General features: G+C 29.6%; 1 protein-coding gene across 1 annotated transcript; it reads right to left on the bottom strand.

Moving 5' to 3' along the window:
- Window positions 1-8: 8 nt before the first annotated feature.
- On the bottom strand, window positions 9-2,240 carry LOC129614973 (uncharacterized). The gene is made up of 3 exons (XM_055529971.1): window positions 1,159-2,240; window positions 901-1,078; window positions 9-844 (listed from the first exon to the last, which is right to left on the bottom strand). The coding sequence occupies exons 1-3, from the start codon at window positions 1,173-1,175 to the stop codon at window positions 557-559; spliced, it is 483 nt and encodes a 160-aa protein (XP_055385946.1). The 5' UTR covers window positions 1,176-2,240; the 3' UTR covers window positions 9-556.
- Between the last annotated feature and the right edge of the window lie 19,288 nt (window positions 2,241-21,528).

Here is a 21,528-nt window from a genome sequence, read left to right as displayed (position 1 = left end):
AAAAAAAAATAAAACGAACGAATAAATTTTGTACTTCATTTTACTTACACATGTATGCAAAAAAGAATTATAAAATAAAAATTGTTTTAAATTCCTTTTTCAAAATCTAATTTTGCTTTTAGGTTAAATATTCCGTTTTCAAAATGAGGTTTTTCAAATTTTTTATTTTCTTGCAGTCCTAATTTCTCTTCCCTCAGTCTTACTTCACGTTCCTTTAATTTTAAATCCTTTTCTTTTAGTTGAATTTCTTTTTCTTTTAGTTGAATTTCTTTTTCTTTTAGTTGGATTTCTTTTTCTTTTAGTTGGATTTCTTTTTCTTTAACGTACACATTCATCCATTTTTGAAGATATTGATTTAAGAATGTCCGTTTGTTTGTTTATGACAACCATTCTTTCATCAACAGCTTCTTTGTTTGCAATTTTCAATTTTGATGTTGTGAATGGTTTTTTTTTTTAAATTTTCGTTAAAAGTGTTTTTTTTTTTATCATCATTAATCTTTTTATTGCTTTTGTTGTTATAATCTTCAACTTCAGTTAAGACATTGGCTGTTACATTTTATAACATTTGGTCTTCCAACATTTCAAATAAACCCTCATTGTTGCTGCTAGAAATGTCAATTATTTCTGTGACCATTCCAGATGAGATATCTCGTTGTACGTCCTCTTCTAGACCAAAAATTTCTCCACCTGAATTTGCTACTTTATCCAGTTGCAAGATTCTTACAATTTCTTCTTCTAAAGAAGTGAATTCATATAATTTATTCAGTCCACCCCCGGTTGCCTTCAATTCTTTTTTATTGACACCTATTTTTTTCCTTACTTTTAATTTCATATCTGTCCATACCTAGAATATCAAAAAAATTAAAATATAAACACAAAAGGATCTAAAATTGTTCAAACCTTCTGCCACTCCGACATTGTTTTTATGGGTGGTCCTAAGCTGTTAAACTTATCTGAAATACTTTTCCAAATTTTCCTATAATCGTCTTTATTTGGCATAACATTTCTAGCCAAGTAAACGTTTTCTGCCATACATGCAACCAAACATTCAAATTGTTTTCTGTTTATAATTTTTATACTGTAAAAATATTTTTTTTTTGTCAATATTGATTAATAATCGTTTCATTTATATTAATAATTTTGTTTAATTTTACTTACTTCTTATTTTTACTCATTTTCTTTTCTAAAAAAAATACAAAATTTCCTTAATTAAAAAAAACACACAACTCTCACGAATAAAAACTGCGTGATGACTGTCACTAGATTTTCGTGAGGGTTGTCACGAGCGTGACTACAAGAACAGCAAATTTTAACTGTCACGGTGACAACCCCGTGACGTGACTATGGGAATTGGCACCATAATTTGTTATTAAAATTATGAGTGTTTTGTTCAGAGCTTTTCTAATGTGATAATTGCAGTACTACTGGGTAAAACCATGGAGGCGATTATAGTAAGTTGGAAAAGTATTCTAAAGATGACTTTAATTTGATGGATTACCTGAAAAGAATTTATACTTTCTTTTAATTCTGGTAGGGTCTAAGTTTTTATTGTTAATATCAGTGATTTTATTTGTGTATTTTTTCACTTTAATTTTCTTGTAGCGAGGGTGTTCTTTATGACGAACTATAGCCTGGTTTTTTATTAATATTTCCGATTCATTTGGAATTTCGAATTGTATTCTATCTTTATTTAATTTTGTAATAATTTTTTCTTTATTTTGATGTAACCTATCTTTAATTTCTTGAAGATTTGAAATTCTATTATTAATAAAATCTATTGGTTTAATTTTAGTTACCGAATGAATAGAATTATTATAAGCTTCTACAGCTTTTAGAATTTTAGTTTCTGTATCTAAATTTGGTTCCGTTAAAGATAATATTCTAATATGTTCAATAATAGTTCCTTGAGCCCTTTATACATCTGAATTTCCTGTATGACTTCTAGGCGAAGTGAAGTGAACTTCAATATTTTCAAGTCTACAAAAATCTTTAATGTTTAAATTATCAAACTCATTGTCAAAAATATATTTTAAAGGCTTACCAAATAATGAATTTCTTTGTCTTAGGGCCTGAACTAATGTTACATTATTTCTATCATTTAATTTAGCAATATACAAATGTTTCGTGAACTTATCAATTGTGGTCAGAAATACTTCTTTTTTTAAATAATAAGTATCGACATGAACTAATTGTTTTGACTCAGGAGGTGTTTCGATTATATTAAAATTATATTTGATAGGTTTTCTATCGTATTTAGCTAAATTACAAACACCGCAATTATTTACGAACTTATAAAAAAAATCTTTTAATTTTGGATAGAAATAACGATCTTTGACTTCATTAAAATTTTCTAATATTCCACGATGATTAGTTTTTTCGTGAAAATCCTTTATAATATTAATGAGATCATCCTCATTTTCTACATCTTGAGCTAATTTAGTACATTTAATTAATTTAATTTTTCTATTATTACTAAACAATTCAATTAATTTTTTCTGTAAAATATTAAATTTACTATAATCTAATTCGGAGTAAATTGCAGTTATACCTTCTTTTATTGTTTTCCTCAAAATATCGTTTAAGTAATTTACATTGCATAAATCTTGTTCAGATATAAAAATTTTATAATATTTATTATATTTCACTATTATTTCGCTGGTTTTATTTTTTACAAGGTGAATCTGTTTTAAATATTTATTAACGATATTTTCTACAATCGGAATGTGGTCGTCCAAATCTTCGACGCCACTATGAATTGTAGCTATATCGGTTTCAATTTCCAACTCATCATTACGTTGCAACATATTAATTTCATTTTTTTCAGAGTTAATTCTACTTAGAAAATCGGCAACTTTATTATCTTTGCCCTTCACGTATTCTATATCGAAATTGAATTCATTTAATTTTATTCTCCATCTTTGTAATTTGGAGTTGGGTTCTTTTAAAGAGTTTAACCAAATTAACAAGGGTCTATGGTCTGTTTTTATTGTAAATCTAACGCCATAAATATAGGGTCTAAAATATTTCGTAGCCCAGACGATCGCTAGTAGCTCCTTCTCGATAGTGCTATAGCGTGTTTCATGATCGTTTAACGTTCTACTTGCAAACGATATAGGATGTCCTTTTTGCGATAAAACAGCTCCAATAGCAAAGTCGCTTGCATCAGTAGTCAACGTAAACTTTTAGTTAAAATTAGGATATTTTAATATTGGATGGTTTGTAATAAGTTGCTTTAATTTTTCGAAGGCAGCGATATACTTCGGATTATCAATTTCGATTTTATTATTCTTTTTTAAGCAATAAGTTAAGGCTTGAGCAATTTTTGCATAATCCTTCATAAATTTACGATAATACCCCGTAATGCCTAGAAAACTTTTTATTGATTTAATTCCTTTATCAGTGAGAAGATGCTCTAAATATTCCGACTCCTTGGAAAAAAATAGACATTTATCTATTTGAATTTTTAAATTAAAACTTCTAAGTCTCTCGTAAATTTTTGTAATAGCGTTTTCATGTTCTTGAAGAGAAGTACTGAATATTAATATATCGTAGAGATATACAACACAGTTAACGTTTATGAAATCGCGAAAAACATGGTTAATCATTCTTTGAAATGTTGCAGGAGCATTCTTTAATCCAAATGTCATGCTAACAAATTCGTAGTGGCCTTGGGGAGTTGAGAAAGCCGTTTTTTGTTGATCTTTTTCGTCTACAAGGATGTGATGAAATCCTTTAGCGAGATCGAGAGTGGTGAAATATTGGGCTTTGCCTAACTTATCAAAGAGTGACTCAATGTTCGGAATAGGGAATTTATCTTCAATAGTTATGTCATTTAATTTTCTATAATCAACAACGATTCTCCGCTTTTGGCTACCAGACTGATCTAATTTTTTTGGTACAACCCAAAAAGGTGAGTTGTAAGGAGAATTACTATGTTTAATGATACCTTGAGATAGCATCTCCTTTACCTGAGTTTCTACCTCTAGCTCGTGAATTTTGGGAAACCTATATATTTTTGAATAGATAGGCAGTTTGCTTGTAGTAATAATTTGGTGTTTTATACAATTTATATTAGTTAGTTTCTGACCATCCTGATAAATAAATCTTTATTTGAATATATATTTTTTTTCAATATTTTATATTCTTCGTTGTTGAGATGATTTGTTTTTATATAATTAAGAATGCTGCAAGATTTTAAATTTATAGGGTTTAGTTCTACTATATCGTTCTATGGGCAGGAATTTTGAAATTTTGTTTTCCTTCCCATAATTTCTATCGTTTCTAATCCTAAATCTATTTTTGCACCTATTGCTTTTAATATGTTTTGTCCCAAAATTGCGTCAAATTTATTACTTTTTAGGTCCAAAACTTACCATACCATTTGAGCTTCATGGTTGAACTCAATTGGCACATCAGTAATTAATGTATAGAAAATTTTATTAGTACCAAATAATGTAGATATTTTTAAAGGTTCTTTTAATTTTGTTCTTTTTATTTCAGGAAATAGTTTATCGCTAATAACAGAGGTAGTAGCACCCGTATCAATCAAAAATTTTATTTTTTTATTATTAATAGTAAATATAGTTATTGGTAGAGGGTTTTCCGAAGCTCTAATTGAAAATTTTCATTCTCAATTCCCTGATGAGAATAATTTGTAGTTTGTTGTAATTCATTTATATAATTATTTTTTTGTTTTAGCTCGTTTTGTAGCATAGTATTGTGTGCCCTAATTTTTTGTATTTGTTCTAATAATTCTTTAGTATTTTTTGAAGAATTTTTTCCTTCAAAGTAATTAATATCAACACCCATTGGTTCTGGACGTTGGTAGTTATGATTTTGATTATTGCTAAAATTTTGGTTTCGATTATTGCTACTACCCTGGTAACGATAATTTGATCGTCTACTTGGGTTATTATTATAACGGTAATGGTCGTTACTATTAAAATTATTATTAGAAAAAGAGTTTTTATTATTATGTTTGTTTCGAAAACTAGAATGATTGTTGTTAAAATTGTTGTTATTGTCTTTGTTGTTGGGAGTATAATAATAATTATTACTACGATTATTATATGTTGAAAAATTATTATTTTTATTTTTTTGAATTGAATTTGAATTTTTGTTACTATTATTACTATTATTTGTATTATTGGAAATACCAGTTTCTAGAAGCTCGTAATAGGCTTCTTCTAAAGATTTAACGTTTTTAATTCTTAAATACATATTATCTGACCTATTTAGTTTATTGAGAAATTTTTTTAATATACTTTTTCCGTTATTACTGGGATTAAATTCTAAAGGACTATTGGGATCTAACTTATATTTAATATTAAGTTTATCTAGAATATTTGATAGATCACTATAAAATTGACTTACTTTGAAAAATTTTACTGAACCGGCTTGTTCTTTTAACTTAAGATAGGATTCTTGAATCCCGAATGACTTTTTCAGTTGCTGTTTGATGACATCCCAAGTTGCACTTTCCAAACGTCTTATACTAACTGCCGCTGGTCCTTGTTTTTTTGACAATAGTATACTGAGTAGATACAATTTCACTCCTGGATCTGGTGTTGAACCAATGATTAAATCAACTTGATTGATGAATGACGATAGCTCAAAGGTGCCATCACCTTTGAATGGTGGAACTGATCTTGCCTCAGTTATTAAGTCCCGAGTTGTAATTTCTTCTAGATTTACTGATATATTTAATTTTATGTTTTTTAAATTTTCAATGAAGTTTTCTTTTCTGAGTTTAAGTTTTTGATTCCTTACTGGAATTTCATATGGTTTCATTCAGATTTTAATATATATAAAAGTACGTTTTCTTTTTCTAAGGTTCTTTTTCTCGTCACTAATTTTTAAAAAAAAAAAAAACTGACACCTTTATTATTATTTATTATTGCTCAATAAAAAATTTTTTTTTTGTTATAAATCTATTGCACTTTTTCACAATAGTTAAATTTAGCGTTTCTTTTTAATCGCGTTGTATTTTAAAAAACTTTTAAAAATTTTTGCGATTGGCATGATTTGGCGATCCTACCGACTGCACCAGTTTCCTATCTTACTTTTTATACCCGTACGAACATATGTTCGAAGGGTATACTAAATTTGCCTTACCGTTTGTAACGCTAAGAAATAACGGTGCTAGATATGGACTCAAGTGTATGTTTTTGATCAGCGTCAAATTCTGAGTTGATTTAGCTTTGTCTGTCCGTCCGTCCGTCCGTCCGTCCGACCGTCCGTCCGTCCGTCCGTCCGTCCGTCCGTCCGTCCGTCCGTCCGTCCGAACGATAACTCAAGAACTAATTGAGCTAAGTTCACCAAATTTTCACAAATGATTTATTGTAGTAAGTGCCAGAACCCTATTTAAATTGGACATGATCGGGGTACCGGTTCGGGTAGCTGCCACACAATTTCAAGATTTATTTGGCTATATCTCAGAAACTATAAAAGTTATGGTATTGAAATTTCACACAAATGAATATATTAGTAGGGCCAATGTGTCACATAAAAGTCGTTGAAATTACTTGGCTCCTTCTGGTACCTGCCATACAACTTCAAAAGTTATTTGGCTATATCTCAGAAACTATAAAAGCTGTGATATTGAGATTTCACACAAGTGAATATATTAGTAGGGCCGATGTGTCTCGTAAAAGTCGTTGAAATTACTTGGCTCCTTCTGGTACCTGCCATACAACTTCCAAAATTATTTGTCTATATTTCAGAAACTATTAAAGCTATGATATTGAAATTTCACACAAACAAATATATTAGTAGGGCTAATGTGTCACATAAAAGTCGTTGAAATTACTTGGCTCCTTCTGGTACCTGCCATACAACTTCAAAAGTTATTTGGCTATATCTCAGAAACTATAAAAGCTGTGATATTGAGATTTCACACAAGTGAATATATTAGTAGGGCCGATGTGCTTGATAAATTCGCTAAAATTTCTTGGCCCTTTCTGGTAGCTGCCATACAACATCAATAGTAGTTTGGCACAACCAGTATTTTGTATAACACATAGTACTGAAATTTTGCATAAATTAATATGGTAATACGGCAATTTAAAGTCATAGTCTGCCCCATAGTTAGTTATGGCACATTAGTTATTCGCAAATAGGATAACAAATTCGTACGGGTATCACAGAGTTGACAAGGTCAACTCTATTTTTTTTCTCGTTAAGTACTAATTTTATTTAAAGAAAATGAAACAAATAAAAAGAATTTATTTTATTCTTTTATTTAACCTTTTATTACCAAACTCGATGAAACCAAATCATAGAATATTTTTACTTTCTAAAATTTTATTACAAAAGTATTCAAATATCAAATCAATTTTTGTTCAATTTCTTACAAAGTAACATTAATTTTTTAAAACAAGAAAAAAAAATCTGATGTGGTCAGCACATAACCGACCGCAATGTGTATTGTCTAGTTAAGTGAAAGTGTTACAGAATATTATAAAAATGTCTGTTAAATACTTCTTTCCAATTTTTAGGACATTAGTAAGCTTCTAGTTAACATTCCCAGAAAAATGTAAATTTGGCTCTTAGTAGAGATTCGCTTTGTGCCACCCGAATTCTCTGAAATGCTCGCCAGTTAGTTCCGATAACAACCAGAACTCAAATATCAAATTTCAAGAAATTCCATCAATTCGTTCCGTAGATATGGAGAAAAATGTAAAATCGGCCCGCAGATCAGTTTTCGAGCCCTGATCTTCCCAAAAAATTTACATTTACATGTTCATTGTTTTAATACGAGGAATTCAAATATTAAATTTCAATGAAATCTGTTGATTATTTCTCTTTATATACACAAAAATGTATATTTGGCCCGTAGTAAACGTCTAGTTGCCGATGCCTGATCTTTCCAACAAATTATATGTTTATTGTTTTAATACGAGGAATTCAAATATTAAATTTCAATGAAACTGGTTGATTATTTCTCTTTATATACACAAAAGTGTATGTTTGGCCCGTAGTAAACGTCTAGTTGCCGATGCCTGATCTTTCCAAAAAATTTACATGTTCATTGTTTTAAGACGGGGAATTCATATATTAAATTTCAATAAAATCGGTTGATTATTTCTCTTTATATACACAAAAATGTATATTTGGCCCGTAGTAAACGCCCAGTTGCTAATGCCTGGTTTCTTCCAAAACATACGAATTTTTGCGGACGGTCGAGCTGAGCTTATATATAAGATTTCAAGTAAATCGGTTGAATACTTTCTTCAAAATGTTCAAAAATGTAAAACGGGCCCGCTAAAAAGTGCAGTTCCCGAGGCCTGATATATACCAAAAGTTGATCAATCCGTGCCATGGTGGAAATAAACTTACATATAAAATTTCATTAAAATCGGTTAAAATTTCAACTTAAACAATTTTATGACTTATTTGAATTCAAACATAAGAATCATAATTTCTGATTTCTTCTTTTTTATTATTCTTATTATTATTTCTTAAGTACTTGACCTATCCTAATTTTGAACAAACAATTAAAATTTAAAAAACTAAATTTCAACACATTTATTTTTCAAGTTCATTAACTGAAATATTAAATTACATTAAAACGCAAACATAAAATTACAGGTATCCCTTGTATAACGCGATAGTTACATTCTAGGGAAATTCCGCGTTATGTGATTCGCGTTATATAAGACTTAGTTTTCATATAAATTTCGGGGTTATGTTCCAATAAGTTTTTTTACAAAATAAAATACATATTTAATAAGAAATAACATATATTTCAACTCAAAACTAAAATTCAGATTTTGTTTTAAAATTAAAACCATAAAATAAAAATAATAACAATTCAAAAAACAAAATAAAACAGATTCATACATATAATTAAATTAAAAAAAATCTAAAACAAACTTTATTATAATTAATCTGTTTCGCTGTCTTCAAACATCCTATTTCGAGAAAGTTGTGAGCGTTATGGGCGTGTAGTAGCATCATCAGAAGATCAGAACCATGAATACACATCCCAATGGCCAAAATGGTTGTGAAAACAATGATAAAGATATTTTTATCGGATATTGAGATTTTCAACTTCGCGTTACAAAAGTCCGAATTTCGCGTTGTACTGAAACCGAATTTTTTTCCAAATCGCGTTATATCGAAAACGCGTTGTATAAGTACCGCGTTATACAAGGGATACCTGTATTTTTTTCGTTCATTAAAATTGAAGGATTATATTACAAAACGGCGAAATAAAAATTTGTTTCACAATTTCCTTTTCAAGTGCAACAAACAAAATTTATTGCATTTGAAAAGAAGAATATTACGTAATTTATATTTTTACCGACCATATTGTGTAAACAATAGGTAGGTTATGTGATGGCAACAAATTTTGCATATCGAGTTTTCGGTGGGAACGTACTTTTTTTCGGTGGGAACGTAGCAACCTGTCAGTTTGTCGGTCTGTGTGTGCACGCGTGTATCTCAAGTTCGGCTGAACCGATTTTGATGAAATTTTATATGTAAGTTTATTTCCACCATGGCACGCATTGATCAACTTTTATGATATATCAGGGCTCGGGAACTGCACTTTTTAGCGGGCCTGTTTTACATTTTTGAACATTTTGAAGAAAATATTCAACCGCTTTACTTGAAGTTTTATACATAAGCTCAGTTCGACCGTCTGCGAAAATTCCTATGTTTTGGAAGAAATCAGGCATCGGCAACTAGACGTTTACTACGGGCCAAATATACATTTTTGTGTATATAAAGAGAAATAATCAACCGATTTTATTGAAATTTAACGTATGAATTTCTCGTATTAAAGCAATGAGCATATAAATTTTTTGGAACGATCAGGGCTCGAAAACTGATATGCGGGCCGCTTTTACATTTTTCACCATTGTGAAGAAAATATTCAACCGATTTACATGAAATTACATATTCGAGCTTTGCTCGATCGTCTGGAAAATTCCTAACTTTTGGAACAAATCAGGCATCAGCAACTGGACGTTTACTACGGGCCAAATATACATTTTTTTTGTAAATAAAGAGAAATAATCAACCGATTTCATTGAAATTTAATATTTGAATTCCTCAGATTAAAACAATGAACATGTAAATTTTTTGGAGAGATCAGAGTTCGAAAACTGGTCTGCGGGCCGATTTTACATTTTTCACCATATCTACGGAACGAATTGATGGAATTTCTTGAAATTTGATATTTGAGTTCTGGTTGTTACCGAAACTAATTGGCGAGCGTTTCAGGGAATTCGGGTAGCACAAAGCGAAACTCTACTAAGTGCCACATTTACATTTTTCTAGGTATGTTAACTATGAGCTTACTAATGTCCTAAAAATTGGAAAGAAGTATTTAACAGACATTTTTATAATATTCTGTAACACTTTCACTTAACTAGACAATACACAATGCGGTCGGTTATGTGCTGACCACATCAGATTTTTTTATAATGTATTTTCAAAGCGGGAGTTATTTTTTTTCACATATAAAGTATAGGAAAAAATTATAAGAATTTTAAAAGCGGGAGTTTTAGTTCTGTAACTTATTCCAATACAAGGTGGCAGAAATGGTGTATCCATACTGTAAAAGCGAAACGATTTAAAAACAAAATTTTAATATTAAAATAAAGAAAAATTATTATTTACATGGTTTATGTTTATAATTTGAAAAATACAAATATTTTTAACATAAAACTTAAAATTTGTAATTAGTAATTATCATTACATTTATTTTAATATAAACTATGAATTTTTTATTTTTATTTCAATTTTGTTGCAAAAATTTAAAACAAATATTTTTTATAAATATACATACATACACGCGTATCGATAATATGCATTTTTTTTTATAAATTGCTCAAATAAAACTCGAAACTCAAGCTGCGGTTTTACTATGTTAGCTTAAAAGCTCAAAAACGACGTTTAGCTATCAAATTTCAAATCATTATTAGCATCTCAAGTCAGGTAAGCGACTTGAGTGAAGCCGGCTTCAGGTCAAGTAACGTTTAGATAGACAATAATAAGCTTGACGCAGCCATGTAAACTGGATACGTACATATTACTACATCATATTGTGTATTTACCTTGAATGTGTGTACCGTATAAGAAAGTATGAAATTGTAAATTTATAACTGTCACTTTTATACATTCGAATGTTTTTACCTAAATTTTATGAAATGCAAATAAAATATGAAAAAAAAATTTTGTTATCAAAATAAAAATATCAGTTCAATCTTTTTGATACACTCGTTTATTTAGAATATTTTGTTTCTTTCTTGCCTACACAACTCTTATTACCATCTATTTCTAAATAAAAATGGAATATTTTAAGAACTTGGAAGCAAAATGCAAACGAAAACTAACGGAATGGAACGAGTTGAACTACTTATTAAAAAATATACTTTGATTATAACAATCAATAAAATAACAATATTAAGAATAATAGCGTATTCTCATGTAATTGCTTGCGCAATTTATTAGGCTAAAGCTTATTCAATTTGTGAGAATATGAAAATAAAACGAAAATAAGTAAAAGCGTTTCAGTCGGTATCAACCGATTGAATTATACCCTGTATCTTTCGTTGTTGCATAGCAATTACTCAAACCTGTAAAACCATTCTATAGGAACTTTTGATATGTCTAACCTATAATTATTTAAGACTTTATTATTTTTCCAAATATTTAAAATAACCTTTTGGAATTGTATGGGAGCTACTCGAACCTGTCAAGCAACTCCACCAAAACTTGAGAAATATATCTGACCTATAATTGGATACACGATCGCCAAGTTTCATAAATCTGACTTTATTATTTTTTGAAATATTTAAAATAAGCTTCTAGACTTGTATGGGAGCTACTCGAACCTGTCAAGCAACTTCACCAAAATTTCATAAATATATCTGCCCAATAACTGGACACACAACTACCAAATTTCATGAATCTTACTTTATTATTTTTCCAAATATTTAGAATTAGCTTTTGGACTTGTATGGCAGGTACCCGAACCTGTCAAGCAATTCCACTAAAATTTCAGGAATATAACTCGCACAATAACTCAATAAAGTTGGGTCAAACCAATGGTTTGTATTGTAGCACTTTTCCCATCAACAAGTGAAAATTCTGCTTTTAAATACAGTGTATTTATAGCTATCTATCACACTATTAAAATTATTTTCATTCATATACAAAGATATTTCTAGGATTGCATATATTTGGGATGAACGATTTATGCAGTCTTTGAAATAAAGCAAAAATTAATATAAAGAGGGGTTAACATAATGCTCGATTTTAAGGATTAATTGTGTGAGTTAAGAAAAATAATTATATTTTTAATGTCATGGAATTTACCGTTAGCTTTTTGTGTTTATAGAAATTTGAAAAAGCTTGCGGTTTCGGAAATATAAGGTATCAAAAATTCAAATTTTGCAAATTTCAAGAGGTGATAACTTGAGAGGGGGTGGAGATGGAAAAAAATTTTCTTCTAACTAAATAAACTATTTGTACCACGCTAGGGGAAGCAAGCCGCTGCCTTTATGCGTTTGCCAAATTTCAAAAATGCTTATGGTTTCATTGCAACAAATAGTTAAAAAAGACCATTTTTAGTGTTTTGGGGGGGTGTAACTTCTAGAGGGGGAGAGATAGGTAAAAATTTTGTTCTACGGAAATAAGTTTGTAGTAAAGATCTATGTACATATAAAATTTCAGCTTTCTATCTTCAAGGGTGTAGAAGTTTTCTAAACAGACACACGGACAGTCGGACGGACGGACGGACGGTCGGACGGACGGACGGACGGACAGAGTGAAACTAATAAGCACTTTTGTTCAAAAATTTTTTGGAAAAGTGCTAAAAACGAATAACGCAATCGACACCAAACTTTCACAAGTTGTTTCTTTTGCGCCAAGGACGAACCCTATTATATTTGGACTAATTCGGACAACGGGTTCGGGTTGCTGCCATACAGCTCTTCAAGAAATTTTTTTATATTCGTTAAAATAATAAAATTAGGTTCATGAAACTTGGCAGTCATGTGTCTAATTATAATTCAGATATATTTCTGAAGTTTTGTGTGTCCAATTATAGGTAAAAGATATTTCTGAAGTTTTGGTGGAATTGCTTGACAGGTTCGAGTGGATCCCATACAAGTCCAAAAGCTTATTTTATTATCTAATCAAAATCGTCAAACGATACAGACATCATAACATACTCTTAATATAATAATTAATCTAATTTAATTCGCTTTTATTTTTTTTTTAGTATAATTCTATTAATTTAGTTTTAATTTCATTTGAGTTTAAATTATTTATTCATAAATAAAATACTTTAAATACTTTTAACAACTAAACAAAAATAAAAGGAAGAAAAGTAAAACAATAACAAGCATATAAAATCGATATATGGCGGCAATAACAAATAAAAAAGTATGTGAAGCATGCAAAAATAATTTCAAAGGCCAGGTGAAACGAATTCAATGTGATGGAGGCTGCAAAGGACTATTTCACTTATCTTGTACAAGGCTCAGCAATGATGAGTATAAGTACTTCATCGATAATGACGAGGCTTTTTGGTTTTGTGAAAAATTCAAAAAGCAACGACAACAACGTCGTTCTATGCTGATGGATCTTTCAACACCTGCTACATCAAAGAATTCTTCGCATAATACATCAGCTAAGAGTACTTCAGGTGATAACCTTGTTGAAAAAGTAAGTGAGATCTTAAAACGCCTAGATGTGTTTGGAAACTATTTCAAAAATTTGGATGACAAGCTTAATAAAATCAATGAAGTGATAGACAACCTTATAAAAGAAAACATAAATCTGAAAACTGAAAATGAAATTCTAAACAAGAGAATTCGCCGAAATGAAAATGAAATTGAAAAAATTAAACAAAAACAACATAAAAATTCTATTGAAATTTGTGGTATAATTGACAGTGCTCAAAGTGATATCGAGGTAAGCAATAAAATTTTTAATAAATTAGGTTTAGAATTTAATAATGACAATATTGAGGACATATTAATAAGAGTAAATATTCTAAACATTCTGGAAATACTAAAGCTATTGTTATAAGATTTAGAAACTACATTAGTAAACAGAAAATTTTGAATGCAAAAAAAAATAAGCAAATTAAATTGTCAGACATATTTACAAATTTAAAGACTAATGAAAAAGACAGCTATATATATATAAATGAGAAACTTACTAAGCATTTTAACTATATTTATAAAAAGCTAGAGTTTTGAAAAGAGATGGAAAAATAAAATTTACTTGGGTAAAAGACGGCAATATATTCATCAGAAAGGATGACAACTCAAAAGTTGTCAAAATAAACGATATAACTTCACTTAATGACGTCATCTAATAGCCTAATTTATAATCTTGATTTGCCATTTTACCCAAATTACAATAAAATAAATTCCATAAACGAATTAAAATTTAGCCAAGATGACTCCCTTGAAATTATGTATATAAATATTAGAAGCTTTTGAAATAAAATTGAGGAACTTCTGTAATTGCTTCATACAATTTCAAAACCGATACATATAATAGCACTTACCGAGACTTGGATAAATGATGAAGATATTGAATCAATAAATATTCCAAATTATTGTAAAATATTTTCATGCAGAGCAAATAGAAAAGGTGGTGGAGCAGGTATATTTATGCACAAAACACTCAAATTTATAACAATTGAAAACTACTGTGATAGTTTTACAAGTTTATTAGAAATAAATATTAAATTAAATATGACAATTTTAAATTTTATCTTAATATATAGACCACCTTTTAAGAACACTGACAAAATAAATGACTTTTTTAATAAATTAGAACAAAAATTAATTAATAAAAACAAAGAATAATTATAACAATAATTATAAGAATAATTATAAACAATAATTATAACAATAATCATAAGAATAATTATAAACAATAATTATAGGCGATTTTAACTTTAATATACTTGACGAAAATGATTTTAATGTTTACCTGTACAAAAATATAATGAAAACAAATCATATACTGACAAATAACTTAAATCAAAACATTTCTATAACTCAATTGAACTATAATTTCTCAGATCATCTGATGTTATTCATTGAGACAAATAATCTCAGTTTGAAAAAGTAAATTATGATACACTCAGAAAAAATTTGTGTCGAAACGAAATTTTCAATTTAGAATATGAATTAACAGCAAATCAAAAATATGATCTCATAAAAACCGCAATTACAAATGCAAAAAACGAATCTACAACTACAATTAAGGTCGGTAATAAGAAAAATTTTTCAAAACCACGGATCGACAGAGAAATTATCTCGGCTATTAAAATAAAAAATTATTGGTATTCAAAGTATGTTAGCAGTGCAGGTAATATAGAAATTCTGACAAAATATAAATATTGGCTAATAAATTAACTCATTTAAAAAAAACAAAAAAACGAAATTATTATGAAAATAAATTTAAAAAATGCAAAAATGACCCTAGAATGACATGGAATAACATCAAAGACATAATATGCTTTAGAAAACTTAATACCAAAAAATTTTACAAGGAAAACGATTCCAATAATGACAAAATCGGAAAATTAAATGAATTCAACAACTATTATTGTAACATAGGTAAAAAATTAGCAAAAGTAATTCAACATGAGGTATTCTATTTAAAAATACAAGTAACAAGTAAATAATTTTACTTTAATGTAATCAGTTTATCTGAAGTGCAAAATTGCATACGAAATTTAAAGTAAACTAAGTCAGCAGGATATGACAATTTTCAAGTGAATATATTCAAAGAAACTCAGAAAGAAATTTCTCCATTCCTAACGTCACTTATAAACACTTCTTGTCAAACTGGTACATTTCTAAACTGTCTTAAAATTAGTAAGGTTGTCCCCATATGTAAGGATGGTGACGAAAATAATATTACAAATTATAGACCGATATCACTTTCATCTATAACCTCAAAAATAATTGAAACTTTGGTCAATACTCAGCTATATAACTATTTAGAGAAGTATGATGTAATAAGTGAAAGGCAATACGGCTTTAAAAAGAAATCTAGCACAACTTCTGCGTTATTTGATCTTATAACTCATATTGAAAAAGAACTGAACGCCAAAAAGAAAGTAGCTATAGTATTCTTCGATCTGGCAAAAGCTTTTGTTTCAGTGGATCGAAATATTCTTTTGAAAGTATTACGCAGTTTAGGTAAAATTGAAGATATAGACTATGGTGTTGTTCAGGGGAGTTCTCTGGGGCCAACACTATTTCTGTGTTATATAAATCAAATCGCCAACACTGTCCTTAATGGTAAAATATATATGTATGCTGATGATTTAGCTGTTGTATACGCTAACGACAATTATGACGATATGCAAAATAAAATTAACTGTGATAATAAAAAAATTCTTGAACTTATTAATCGCTACAAATTGACAATAAATACTGCTAAAACAAAGTACATGATATTTAACGCAAATGACAACGAAAGGCTTAATATAAAATATAACAATAACGTCATTCAAAGGGTTAAAACCTATAAATATCTTGGTTTAAAAATTGACAATAAATTAAACTGGAACTATCACGTAGACGAACCCAGTAAAAAATGCAGGAAAATAGCTTTTATTTTTAAAAAAGTATCTTCAATCATACCTGACAATTTAAAAAGGCAAATCTATAAAACTATAGTATGTTTCTTAGCGTTATAATTTATGGGATCATTATTTGGGGACCTTGATCGAAAAAAAACTTAGACAAAATAAGAGTATTGCAAAACAAAGCTTTCAAAAATTTATATGAATTACCATTAAGAACATCATCTGACCAACTATATGAAAAGTTTAATCTGATTCATGTCAATCGTCAACTAAAACCGCTACAAATTGAATATATACACAATATTTTACAATAACACAAATTAACAAACACTCACTTTACACAAGGAACCCAGATCCACAGCTACGCAACAAGAACTGCAACAAATTACAGAACAGACAAGGGTGGATCTAGTAAAATATATAATGCTGCTGTATCAGAATACAATAAAATTCATACGTGGATGAAAACAATAAAAAATAAATCATTCAAATTTCATTTAAAATCGTACAACTAATAACACTCATCTTGGTTACTAATGCAACTAACATCTGAAAATGCTCCCAAATATATAGATAAATCAAATTTGTCCTCAGTCAATAAAACTAAATCTAAATTTTGTAATCCGTTAATTCTCTAATCAATTGAATGTTTCTTATATTCTTTTTCTTATTATTTAATTACTATTTGAAACTTTTATAGAATTTTTCTTCTGTATTTACTATATGTATCTCTATAGAAAAACAAACATTTTGTAATACTGTAATTTTTTTTATCTTAATTGTTTTTTTTCTTTTTAGCACTTTTCCAAAAAATTTTTTGAAAAAAGTGCTTATTAGTTTCACTCTGTCGGTCCGTCCGTCCGTCCGTGGACACTTTTTTTGTTTACAAAACTTCTACACCCTTGAAGATAGAAAGCTGAAATTTCATACGTGCATAGATCTTCACTAGAAACTTATTTCTGTAGAACAAAATTTTTACCTATCTCCCCCTCTCTAGAAGTTATACCCCCCCCAAAACCCTAAAAATGGCCTTTTTTAAATATTTGTTGCAATGAAACCATAAGCATTTTTGAAATTTTGCAAACGCAGAAAGGCAGTGGCTTGCTTTCCCTAGCGCGGTATACTATAGTTAAACTTTAGAAAAACAAAATGGCCGTTCAAATTTGCCGTTATCTAAAGTCCTTTTTTTCCAAATTTTTGATGTCGTTTTTCTTCTAGAACCCATACTCCAGAACTTTGAAATTTTAGGGGCTTTTAGATATTAACAAATAATTCATTTCGTTAGAAGAAAATTTTTTTCCATCTCTACCCCCTCTCAAGTTATCACCTCTTGAAATTCGCAAAATTTGAATTTTTGACACCTTATATTTCCGAAACCGCAAGCTTTTCCAAATTTTTATAAACTCAAAAAGCTAACGGTAAATTCCATGAAATTAAAAAATATAATTATTTTTCTTAACTCATACAATTAACCTTTAAAATCGAGCATTATGTTAAGCCCTTCTTATGTTAATTTTTGCTTTATTTCAAAGACTGCATATATGCGTCATCCCAAATATATGCAATCCTAGAAATAGTTTTGTATATGAATGAAAATAATTTTTATAGTGTGATAGGTATACATAGACTGTATTTAAAAGCAGAATTTTTACTTGTTGAAGGGAAAAGTACCTTTAATACAAACCATTGGTTTGACCCAACTTTATTTTTTTGCCATTTGTTCTTAATTTTAAATTTAACTTATTTATTATGTAATTTTATACAAAAATAATGGTATGTTATGTGATTAAACATTGTAAACTCTATACCAGCAAACCTTACTCTTCAGAGAAATAAGTAAATAAATAAATAAATAAATATTTGGAAAAATAATAAAGTTGGATTCATGAAATTTGGTATTTGTGTGTCCAATTATAGATCAGATATATCTGCGAAGTTTTAGTGTAATTGCTTGACAGGTTCGGGTATCTGCCATACAACTCCAAAAGCTAATTTTAAATATTTGGAAAAATAATGAAGTTAGATTCATGAAACTTGGCAGTTGTGTGTCCAATTATATGTCAAAGATATCTCTGAAATTTTAATGGAATTGCTTGACAGGTTCGAGTGGCTCCCATACAAGTCCAAAAACTTATTTTAAATATTTGGAAAAATGATAAAGTTAGATTCATAAAACATGGCAGTTGTATGTCGAGTTATAGGTCAGACACATTTCTTAAGTTTTGGTGGAATTGCTTGATAGGTTCGAGTAAATCCCATACAAGTCTAAAAGCTTATTCTTAATATCTCGAAAAATAATAAAGTCAGATTCATGAAACTTCACATTTGTGTGTCCGATTAAAGATCAGATATATTTGTGAAGTTTTGATGGAATTGACAGGTTCAGATACTTGCCATACAACTCCAAAAGCTAATTTTAAATATTTGGAAAAATTAAATAGTCAGATTTATGAAACTTGGCAGTTGGATGTCCAATTAGAGGTCAGACATATCCGTGAAGTTTCTATAGAATGATTTCACAGGTTGGAGTTATTGCTACACAATAACGAAAGGTACAGGATATAATTCAACCGGTTTATACCGACTGAAACGTTTTTACTTGTTTTTATTACCGACCGTATTGTGTAAACAATAGGTAGGTTATGTGATGGCAACAAATTTTGCATATCGAGTTTTCAGTGGGGACGTACTTCTCCATAGTAGGGAAGTGTAAATAAACTATTTTTAGCAACCTGTCGGTCTGTCGGTCTGTCGGTCTGTGTGTGCGCGCGTGTATCTCAAGTTCGGCTGAACCGACTTTGATGAAATTTTATATGTAAGTTTGTTTCCACCATCGCACGGATCGATCAACTTTTGGTATATATCAAGCCTCGGGAACTGCACTTTTTAGCGGGTCTGTTTTACATTTTTGAACATTTTGAAGAAAGTATTCAACCGATTTACTTGAAATTTTATATATAAGCTCAGTTCGACCGTCTGCAAAAAATCAGGCATTGGCAACTAGACGTTTACTACGGGCCAAATATACATTTTTGTGTGTATAAAGAGAAATAATCAACCGATTTCATTGAAATTTAATATATGAACTCCTCGTATTAAAACAATGAACATATAAATTTTTTGGAAAGATCAGAACTCGAAAACGGATTTGCGGGCCGATTTTACATTTTTCACCATTTTGAAGAAAGTATTCAACCGATTTACTTGAAATTTCATATATAAGCTTTGCTCGATCATACGCAAAAATTCCTAACTTTTGGAAGAAACCAGGCATCAGCAACTGGGCGTTTACTACGGGCCAAATATACATTTTTGTGTATATAAAAAGAAATAATCAACCGATTTCATTGAAATTTAATATATGAATTCCCCGTATTAAAACAATGAACATGTAAATTTTTTGGAAAGATCAGACATCGGAAACTAGACGTTTACTACGGGCCAAACATACACTTTTGTGTAGAGAAATAATCAACCGATTTCATTGAAATTTAATATATGAATTCCTCATATTAAAGCAATGAACATATAACTCTTTTGGAAAGATCAGGGCTCGAGAACTGATTTGCGGGCCGATTTTACATTTTTCACCATATCCACAGAACAAATTGATGGAATTTCTTGAAATTTGATATTTGAGTTCTGGTTGTTACCGAAACTAACTAGCGAGCATTTCAGGGAATTCGGATAGCACAAAGCGAAACTCTACTAAGAGCCAAAATTTACATTTTTCTAAGTATGTTAACTATAAGCTTACTAATGTCCTAAAAATTGGAAAGAAGTATTTAACAGACATTTTTATAATATTCTGTAACACTTTCATTTAACTAGGCAATACACAATGCGGTCGGTTATGTGCTGATCACATCAGATTTTTACCGACCGTATTGTGTAAACAATAGGTAGGTTATGTGATGGCAACAAATTTTGCATATCGAGTTTTCGTTGGGAACGTACTTCTCCATAGTAGGGAAGTGTAAATAAACTATTTTTAGCAACCTGTCGGTCTGTCTGTCTGTCGGTCTGTCGGTCTGTCCGTCTGTCGGTCTGTGTGTGCACGCGTGTATCTCAAGTTCGGCTGAACCGATTTTGATGAAATTTTATATGTAAGTTTATTTCCACCATGGCACGGATCGATCAACTTTTGGTATATATCAGGCCTCGGGAACTGCACTTTTTAGCGGGCTTGTTTTACATTTTTGAGCATATTGAAGAACATATTCAACCGATTTACTTGAAATTTTATATATAAGTTTTGCTTTACCGGCGATGAAACCTCCTAACTTTTGGAAGAAATCAGGCTTCAACAACTGGACGTTTACTACGGGCCAAATATACATTTTTGTGTATATAAAGAGAAATAATCAACCGATTTCATTAAAATTTAATATTTGAGTTCCTCGTATTAAAACAATGAACATGTAAATTTTCTGGAAAGATCAGGGCTCGGAAACTGATTTGCGGGCCGATTTTACATTTTTCACCATTTTGAAGAAAATATTCAACCGATTTACTTGAAATTTCATATATGAGCTTTGTTTGACCGTCCGTAAAAATTCCTAGCTTTTGGAACAAATCAGGCATCGGCAACTGGACGTTTACTACGGGCCAAATATACATTTTTGTGTATATAAAGAGAAATAATCAACCGATTTCATTGAAATTTAATATTTGAGTTCCTCGTATTAAAACAATGAACATGTAAATTTTTTGGAAAGATCAGGGCTCGAAAACTGATTTGCGGGCCGATTTTACATTTTTCACCATTTTGAAGAAAATATTCAACCGATTTACTTGAAATTTCATATATGAGCTTTGTTTGACCGTCCGTAAAAATTCCTAGCTTTTGGAACAAATCAGGCATCGGCAACTGGACGTTTACTACGGGCCAAACATACACTTTTGTGTATATAAAGAGAAATAATCAACCGATTTCATTGAAATTTAATATA

The sequence above is a fragment of the Condylostylus longicornis genome, unplaced genomic scaffold (genome assembly GCF_029603195.1).
Source record: "Condylostylus longicornis isolate FDR11 unplaced genomic scaffold, ASM2960319v2 ptg000133l, whole genome shotgun sequence".
Taxonomy (NCBI): Eukaryota; Metazoa; Arthropoda; class Insecta; order Diptera; family Dolichopodidae; genus Condylostylus; species Condylostylus longicornis.
The sequence above is the reverse complement of the archived record's forward strand: the minus strand, read 5'-3'. Positions and strand labels throughout refer to the sequence as shown.